Consider the following 9611-nt stretch of genomic DNA (forward strand, 5'->3'; position numbering starts at 1 on the left):
GAGCCGAAATAGAAAAGTGCAAGTAATACGGACAAAGGGAGTACTATATCTCATAATGACAAATAGTTTTATTATTTTATTTTGGACCGACCAACAAAATTAAAGTACTTTGAGTATCTATTTTTGGAAATTTTTTCTCTATAAAGACCTCATATTACATAAAATCAACAATTTATTCTTAACTAATTCATCTTAGAAAATGTAGCAATGTGCATTAACACAAAAAAAACGAGCTATGAAGTGAAAACAGAGCTGTCTGATCAAATTCAACATGTACAAGACTAGACTACTTATAACATCAAAAATTTAAAACTCTCAACATCTTCTCTACGTTTTATTGATGCATAAAAGGAAAGATTGGATGATATGATACAGCGAACTGCTAGCTAGTAAACAGTATATCAAAAGAAGATGTCCATATTGACAGCTTCTAACCAGATGGAACATCTAAACACGGTCTATTGATCAAGGAGCTATGCACCCGTCCTCAATTTTGGAGTCTTATGCTTGACGAAGAAAGCTGAGAGGACACTTCTACTGCGAACAGGGGGCCTAATTATTTCTCTTTGAGTAGGATTGTCAAATGACCGGTATGGAGTCAGAGGTTTCGATCCCTCAAGAAGATCCTGCAAGTGAATGCAATTACCTTAAGTATATTAGAGGAAACAAACAAAACCAGTAGATGCATGTTGTTTAATAAGGATCTCATTTCTGGCAGGGTTTGAAATAAATTGGAGTATGAAAATTGAAAGCCAACTGATTCTAAGCCAGAAGCTCCATGTAATCATTAATTGCGGACACATTTCTGGACATAACAAAGTCCAGTTGGTCTAATTGCCCAAAAAGAAGAAATCTATGAGATCAGAGCCTGAGATGACCATGTATCAGAGTGAAGAGAACTACAGTTAAATATAGAACATTCTGGAGTTATTTTAACTTTACCCGTTGTACAGCACCCCGTGTTTGCATTTCTACACTTGAAGCCGGTGTGGATCTCATCCATGCATTCTCTTCAATATCTAGCCGATAAAGAATAAGTTTGACAAAATAAACACTTCTGCTAGATAATGTTACATTAACCAGAGGAACAAGTTCCACTGTGATATTTGCCTACCTAACATGCTGAACGCTCCTGAAGTTTTCCCATATGTTTGCGAGCCCTCGTTACTGAAAAAATAAGCATATATTAGCGTTTGACCACTTGTTATTCCGGTCGAGCATTTATAAGTCAGATGAGATTATAACAAAAACTCTAGGACAAACCTTATAATACCACGTACAGAGCCTTTCAGAGTCGACTTGGTTTCAGATGCTAAATGCCAAGAGAGAGTATTTGCAGCTGTAGCACCTAACACAATATGCAATATAGACAAGTTAACATAGCGGTTATATTTATTCCACGCTGAATGTAATAAACAACCATTAAATGCAAAGAATATCAGCTACCTGGAGGATAAAGACGGGCTCTTGCTAGTGTAGGTTGCCTCGGATCAGTTTGTATATGTGGGTTAAAGTGCACCTTCTTGTTCACAGAATCTGGCCCGGGTAAAGCCAAGGAAAATTAATAGGGAGAATGAAAAGGAATAGAAACTTAACAAATACAGTTATTCTAGAATACGGTTATTAGTCTTACTTGGCAATATGTAATGTTTGTGATGCCTTGGGATGATAGCTAATAATTGCTGTTGCCTAAGGCCTTCTTTTTCGGTATATATTTGACCTGTCAGAAGTTGCTACAGAGAAGACACAAATCTGAGCCTCAATAATGTAGGTAATTATTATCAATAGAATCTTTTCCTATCTACCTGATTTAGACATGTAACTTTCAGCTCCATTGATGAGATGTTCGATGTCTGTTGTTCCAGGATATCACCCAACTTGTAAGCAACTGTACCAAGGTGGTCGATTGCATTCACTAGAGCCCGTACACTATAATCCTTAAGATTGTCCAACACCCTGAAGCAAAATAATACTAATTGTAAGTTAAAACATTCATGGTCAACAGAAAGCAGATCCAGAACAGCTTTTCTCTATATTGTAGTACTACTTTAAAAGAAAAAAATCTCATTCTTGAGTGTGAGCCAAAGCAACTCACACTAAATACAACAGCAATCAGCATTCCATACTGAATCAACACACACATGACACACATATATAAGAGGATCTTTTAGAACATCAGAAATTATGGATTGAGCTTGGTATGATGGATTTGAGATATAATGATTTGATATGAGTGGGTTTAAATTCCTGAATCCAAATCCATTCTCAAATCCTTCAAGCCAAACACAAACCCTTAGATAAGATGGCATTGGCAGTGGACTCACATTTGCTTTTCCTCACTGTGAAGGTAAGACTTCTCACAGTATTCTGCAGCAGAGTATAGTTGGGGCCTTAGGTTCTTGAGATCCTGCATAGGTTTAGCATTACAAACAAGAACAATTAAATGGACTACTTCACTAAAAGTAGTAAAACCATGAAATGAATAAAGCATATAGCACATTCATTTATACATAGAGACGAGAAAGTGATGCCTCTATGTTCTATTTCTGAAAGTAATTCTCTACCCGGCAATCAATCAAGTAGAATTTTCGAAGAATTCATCTAGTACATCTTTCGTTATTTAAGAACAGGTATCATAAGGATGCACATTATATACGATAAACATCGCTGCCCACTTGCTCCTAGTTTTACATTAACAAGCAAAAGTACCAGCTGAATCAAAGTTTAAATAAATGAAATACAGCAGTACATTGAATTTGTGTAGCTTAATTTCTAGAGTGAATTCAGATTACAGCATCTTACTCATTTCTATTCTTAACAAGCAAAAGTACCAGCTAAATTAATGAAATAGTATATTGAATTTCTGTAGCTTAATTTGTAGAGTCAAGTCAGATTACCGCATCTTACTCAATTCTATTCTTCCTCAAGGTAAAAGGATGAAGATCAAATACAAACAAAATTCCGCAAAAACCAGAAGTCAACCAGAAATCGCCAAGCAAGCTCACAAACCACCCCGCATGTAGAGCGCAGTTGATCTCAGATCTGATCTCACAATCTCGAACCAAATCTAATAAACGAACAAAACCTTACCTGCAATGCAGTAACAAAGCTCTTACTTCTCTCCATTGACACCTCATCAAACTTGAGGCTCCGGTTCTCCACTCGAGCTCCCTCCGCCTCCATTAACAACACAGATTCCACTCGGCTTTCGAGAGACTTCTCCTGGAACTCAATCATCAATTCCTGCAGAAATATAAAAAGTGATTGTTCACCGCCCGCAAACAGATATGCTGAATTATTACGCAATGATTTGTGAAAGATTGTAGCCGTAGGCGTGTCAAATTTTGGTGAAGCAACGGTAGTTGAACTGAATTCAATGCCTCTGGATTTTAGTACTCTCTTTTTTCTCCAACTATTGCATAGTCATATTCTTCAGAGAGAATTTTTTTTTAGTGTTTCATGAGCTAAAATTTGTTAACAAGAGATATGGTCGTTTCTAAAAATATTAAATTTAAATATTTCACATTTTTATGTTGTCAAAGTAAGAGTCATAGACATTTCTAATTATAAAAAAATTAAAATGTCATTAACTAATTTTAATGTGTTAGAGTCAGAACTAAATGAATAGAGTAAAATAAACAACTACAATATGAACAATACTATATTATACATATGACTACAAATACTATCGAATAATAACTGATAACAAATTCAAACTTAATACTTACAAGACCAAAATTAGACTCAAATTTACTCATCATTATTGCTCTCTTATCTCACTTCATTTTGATTTTTTTTTCTCTACTTTATTTTTTATTCTAATTCATCCTCTTGTCCTTTCTTTCGCAGGTCAATCTTAATTTGTAACTGTATTTTATGCTAAAGAAAAGTCAACTTATAATCATGCAATAAAGTCAAGTTCCTAACCTTCTCACCAGCCCATGCTTAAAAATTAAATTTGCTTCCTCACTTTATTAATATTTGGAAAATATATAACTATACTTGTTAATTTATTTATTTATTTTTATTTTGTTACTTCATCAAATCGTTTGACTGGTTATTTTAACTTCCAAAACTTTTCGTGTATCTATATATATTTAATTTTATAATATACATGCAGTGCATATATGATGCCACTGATAAATAAAATGCGGTTATACTATTTATTAAGGATGTAGTCAAATACAAATTTTATATATTGTACAAATTTCAAACTATAATCTCATAATTAGATTTTAAGATATGAGGTTAATAGATGACAAATAACAGCAATAGAAAATGTCAACACAACATCAACATTGTCAACATATTGATATTTTGTTGATATTTTCTATTTACGTTATTTGTCATCGGTTGACATCAAACATGAAATTTAACAGTCCAAATTATAGTTTGGAGTTTGTACGAAATATACAGTTTACATTTTATAACTACTCATACTTATTATATCTATATTTTAATAAAAAAAATTATTAGCATGCTTTCCTAATGCAATTTATAATATTTTATTGCAGCTTATTTCGAACTACTAATTGCAAAAGTCATCTATTTCACAGCAAAAATAGCAATACACTATACAGTAAGTCAATACCTGAATTTGGACTATTCATTAATTGTGGCACTCGGAAATTTCAAATCTTAAAGAAGTCAATAGATACTTTTCCTTTCTTTTTACTGAAAATAAATGAAAACTCAGTATTTTAGTGAAACTTAGCTTTATTTTATTAAATTTAAATTAAATACAAAAATGGATGTATTAAGGTCCTAATACCTCCTCAATGCTACACATCTTTTTGAAATTTTAATTAGATGATTGTGATAAGCTACATTATTAGAATAAGATATTACATTATTAGACTGATAATATATATTATTAGATGACACGTAACATTAATCTAACCGTTAAATAATAAGATCTAATGGACTATAAGTACTTTGTTTTTGAACAATATCTATTATATGAATATGAATATATCCCTGTACATGCATATTTATCATCTAACATTATATATAAAATTTAATTATATATACAAAAAGTTATCCCTAAGAGCATCCACACATAGTGTCGGGTTGCGGGTGGGGACGGGTGGGGGACATGAGATATGCCCTAGGTAGGGTCCTGCACTGGGCGCCGGTGTGCCGTGGCATGCCCGAGGCCGTGCATTGTGGAGCATAGCACCGCACCACAACGTTTTTTTTTTAATTTTTAAATCTATAAATATCATCACAAATCTTATTCATTTCATTAACAATCTCACACTTCTCTTGTATTCCTCTGAAAATCTCACACTTCACCAAAAAAATGAACTCTCGAACAAATGAGAAAACCATCCGCAATGACATTATAAAAACTTTTCGAAAGTCATACCTGCAATCCAAGCCGAAATAGACAACGAGGTTGCTCGCTATAAAGTTGTCGTTGAAGCTGCCACTGAACCAGTATACGCTACTTTGCAGCTATTTAAAGATTATTTCTCGAAGCACTTGATGGAGTGCTTAGATGTTCTGCCGGCGGTTCCAGATACGGAGATCGTTGTTCATACACATCGTCAATGTTAAGAATCAAGAAGAAGAAATAAAGATCGAACAACTAGAAGAATACCCTTTCTTTCTCCCTTAGCTCTCGACTGTAAACTCAAGACACAAAATCAAAGTAGGGAAAGTAAAACCGTATTATTCATCATACTTCTCAAGCTGAGAATTGAAGAGTATTTATGCAATACAAGAGAATGAGAAACTGCTCTCAACAACCCTAACCTCTTGAGCTCCAACGGCTCTTAACGAAAACAAAGAAAATAAAACTAACTGAAACTAATCAGGTAATTTGATAACTCCAGCTGGCTTGGACCCACCCTGAACCATGACTCTATTTAACAAATCTCCACCTGAGTTCATGGTTCAGGTTTGTTGCATACATTGATCAGACCTTTGCAGTGCTCGAACTTGTCTCTTCCAAGACACTTGGTCAACATATCAGCTAGGTTATGAAGAGTATCAACCTTGACCACTTTTACTCTGTCCCTCTCAATTTCATCTCTGATAAGATGCAAGCGAACATCAATATGCTTGCTCCGTACATGAAAGAACTGATGTCGAGCCAAACATATAGCAGAACTACTATCACAGAACACAACCATAGTTCTTTGATTGATCCCAAAGTCAGGATCTCTTTGGATCCAGAAGCTTTCTCGCACAACACATGTGAGTGCCATGTATTCGGCTCCTGTTGTTGATAAAGCAACAACGCTGTGCAAGCTGGACTTCCAGCTTATGACAGAACCATACAAAGTGAACAAGAAACCAGACTGAGATTTTCTGTAACATCTCTTACTCGATAGGTAAAAATCCACCGCATAATGACGTCATCAATTGGAATTTGTGGAAACTCAAACAAAAATTCATTACGGGAAATTTTTCATATTAGGACATTACGGCAAAAATGGACTATCAAAGCTTCATACCAAACATGATACACTTTATAAACTTTCTCAAACGACCAAAGACTCGCTGAAGATGCAGCCGCTGCGCTACTCTGATGTCAAAATCTATAGCTTAACCTGTAGGGAGGGAAAAGTGCTTAGAAAGCCTAGTAGAGTATTCATATACTAAAACAAAATTATTCAGAACTGAGAAATAATAAACCAACATATTTACGTAAGTAGATATCTAATGATCTTTACCTCATTAGAAATTAATATTCTTAGTAAATAAATTTATCTATATTCCCGTTACAGCTACAGAATCCTCATCCCATCTTTCGACTTCTGAAACTTATAAGTTCATATACATTGTCAAATCATATTAGCAAAATATCAAATTTCCAACACTTATATCATAGCTCCACAGAAACACACTGTCACGACCGCACTTTCTAAGGATAGAAAGCCCGGTTGATCGTGACTAGGGGAGGATCAAAGAAGCGGGGAAGAAAGGGGAAAACTGTGGCACAACTGAACTTGAACTGAAATAACTTGGAATATATATAAAAATCAGAGTGCATGGTACAAGAGAATGAAATCTCGAGTTTTACATTGTAGCGGAAGAGTCAAGAGCAGATGACATCGTGTATGGAGACACGACGCATCCAAGTACTATTCTATCGAAGGATGATCTTCATCGTCTATGCTCAACACCGCCCGCCGTCATCACTGCTCAACCTGCACATTTTTAAAACATATGCATGGCTGAGTACTTGGTGTACTCAGTGGACACGTGCCGAAATATATTTTACTAAAAACTGGTTTTGTCAAGTCACTCCTAAGTAAACTCGAGATTTTAAGTAAAAGATCCGAGAACACTAAATCATTTTCCTTGTCTTTATCAAAAGCGATCTGCTGTTCTATTTTCCTGGAACTTATGCCATATCTGAACTAACTCCTGGTGAAACGAAGTCACAACTCCTGGTGAAATAAATTCACAAACTCCTTGTGAAACGAATTCACAACTCCTGGTGAAATGAATTCACAAACTCCTGGTGAAACTAATTCACAACTCCTGGTGAAATAAATTCACAAACTCCTGGTGAAACGAATTCACAACTCCTGGTGAAACTAATTCACAAACTCCTGGTCTAGTAGGGACATCGCCCTTGCTAGACAATCAGATAGGCAAAGTTCAAAATAAAACATGGCTTGTCATAACTTTCAAAAACTTTCTTTCCTCATAAACATTTTCGACTAAACTCATTTCTATCGGTCAAAGCCGAACAAAATATCAACGTAGGCTGACAGTTCACAAGCACCCGTAAAGCAACACATAATGTCACATAACTAAATAACATCACTTTCACTTGATGTAAATAGCACTCATCATAAAATATTGTTCATGAAACTGTAAACGTAAACTGTACTTTTCATATCACCTTGGCACTCTTCATAAAAACCATACTTTAAACATAAAGGCAACAATCGTATCTTAAATAGAAAGCCCACCTCGTTCGCTTAAAACTCCTTAAATTGATTTTTCCTCACTCCGCCTTTACTCGCAGAGATAGCCTCACTCGATGGATCCTCGGTTTATGCGGCTGTTCCTCCGTGTTGCCGCTGCTTCTCCTCGCCCTCCTCTCTACTCCTCACCGAAGTTCTAAGTTTGTGGAATTTGGGGTGTCAAAGTGGTGGAGGAAAAAGAAGGTGGGGAGGAAGTTTATATAGGCCTCTTGTGTGGAAACTTGGGGGCAAAGCCTCTTATTTTTGGCTGCCAGCTCCATCTCTTTCTTGGCATCATGTTTCTTTACCTAATTGAGCAAGTCTTGGGGGCAAAGGCTCCTATTTTTGGGGCTGCCATCTCATCTCTCCCTTGTGCTTATCCAATTGTATGCCATTTTGGTGTAAGTTGGGTCGTACTTGCTATTTTGGAGAAGTCTCCAACCTTGAGTCTTTGTGAAGCCTATTTCTAATATCCTTCTCGGTGCTAATTTGTAGGTATATGAGTTGGAGCTTTGGAGTCTTGTGGCTGCTCCCTAATCGAGAAAGAGAGTGAGGGAGAAAGAAAGAAGATGCTCCTCTAGAGATCCCTTGGCTCCATCACCAAAATAGCTAGCTTCCAAACTTGTTGATTAGTGTTGTAGGATAAAGGGTGTAGAATAGATGTGTGTATTATCACTCTCACATATGTAAATATGTACTACTTGTATTTAAATTCCTCCAAGTACTTATCTAATAAAATTATGGCATTTACTTTTATCCTCGAAATGTAAATTTCTTTGCACTTTATTTCTTCCAACGAAAATACTTAGATTATCCCAAAGTTGAAAATTACCACGATAACTACGATTACACGGCTTCTTAAAGGGAATAGATTAAGCTACTAAATCCGATTTATCCCGAAGGAAGGGAACGAAAATTCGGGGCGTTACACACACATAACATAACTCTATGTCATGCCCTAAATATCAAGACATATCCTAATTATAATGGAGATTTCACACAATAGCATAGTACAACACATACAACTCCTTTATTTGGCTTAGTAACAGACATCGGTACACGGGTCAAATCCGATGCAAATACAGACGCAACTATTGCCCTTGAAAGGACGCCGCACGGATCACCCATTTAGGGTGCATACGACAAATCGTATCAGACACTCCAAAAGAGCCAATCATATCAGAAACTCGCAGAACAAATTATGTCAGATGCTCCCAAGAGCAATGTGTATCAGACAGATAGATAAGAGCCAATCATATAACAAACTATCCCCACTGCAATTATCCAGAAGATAAGTGATTACATATAATGCAATAATTGTTGTCACATGACATAGCAATTATACTCAATGAACATATTCAAGCACAATGCATAAACACAATTTCGTATGTCACACTATTACCCATCAAAATTCTATAGGACCACACTCAATACATCAAATCTCACATAAACATGTAACAAATTATTATCACTTTAAAATCATCAGATTCACATATATATATCTACTAATTATATCACAACATGAACGTATAACCCACATCATTCAAACTCAATACACATGGTCACATCAACATACATTTACTAGTATTAATAAAAATCTTATTTAACAAAATATGCACGTAATTAACGAAATTGAGTTCTAACATAGGACATCCTACCTCGAAAGCCCAAAGCGTCTTCATATAA

General features: G+C 35.5%; 1 protein-coding gene and 1 long non-coding RNA gene across 2 annotated transcripts; one reads left to right on the top strand and one right to left on the bottom strand.

Moving 5' to 3' along the window:
- Positions 1-214: 214 nt before the first annotated feature.
- Positions 215-9605, bottom strand: LOC125222579 (protein ABIL1-like). The gene is made up of 10 exons (XM_048125276.1): positions 9584-9605; positions 3091-3243; positions 2325-2407; positions 1806-1956; positions 1634-1733; positions 1447-1536; positions 1264-1348; positions 1115-1167; positions 943-1019; positions 215-626 (listed from the first exon to the last, which is right to left on the bottom strand). The coding sequence occupies exons 2-10, from the start codon at positions 3235-3237 to the stop codon at positions 474-476; spliced, it is 939 nt and encodes a 312-aa protein (XP_047981233.1). The 5' UTR covers positions 3238-3243; positions 9584-9605; the 3' UTR covers positions 215-473.
- Positions 8071-8681, top strand: LOC125222580. Its single transcript, XR_007176583.1, has 2 exons — positions 8071-8326; positions 8421-8681. It is a non-coding gene; the product is annotated as an uncharacterized LOC125222580 (long non-coding RNA).
- Positions 9606-9611: the final 6 nt, after the last annotated feature.

This window comes from Salvia hispanica, chromosome 4 (assembly GCF_023119035.1).
Source record: "Salvia hispanica cultivar TCC Black 2014 chromosome 4, UniMelb_Shisp_WGS_1.0, whole genome shotgun sequence".
NCBI lineage: Eukaryota > Viridiplantae > Streptophyta > Magnoliopsida > Lamiales > Lamiaceae > Salvia > Salvia hispanica.

What these genes read in the sequence shown, in the direction of transcription:
- LOC125222579 (XM_048125276.1), bottom strand. Translation starts at nt 3,237, where the DNA reads ATGATTGAGTTCCAGGAGAAGTCTCTCGAAAGCCGAGTGGAATCTGTG. An exon ending in CACAGTGAGGAAAAGCAAAT is followed by an intron (nt 1,957 to 2,324) that starts GTGAGTCCACTG and finishes ATTTTGCTTCAG; the next exon opens with GGTGTTGGACAATCTTAAGG. An exon ending in AAGTTACATGTCTAAATCAG is followed by an intron (nt 1,734 to 1,805) that starts GTAGATAGGAAA and finishes TCTTCTCTGTAG; the next exon opens with CAACTTCTGACAGGTCAAAT.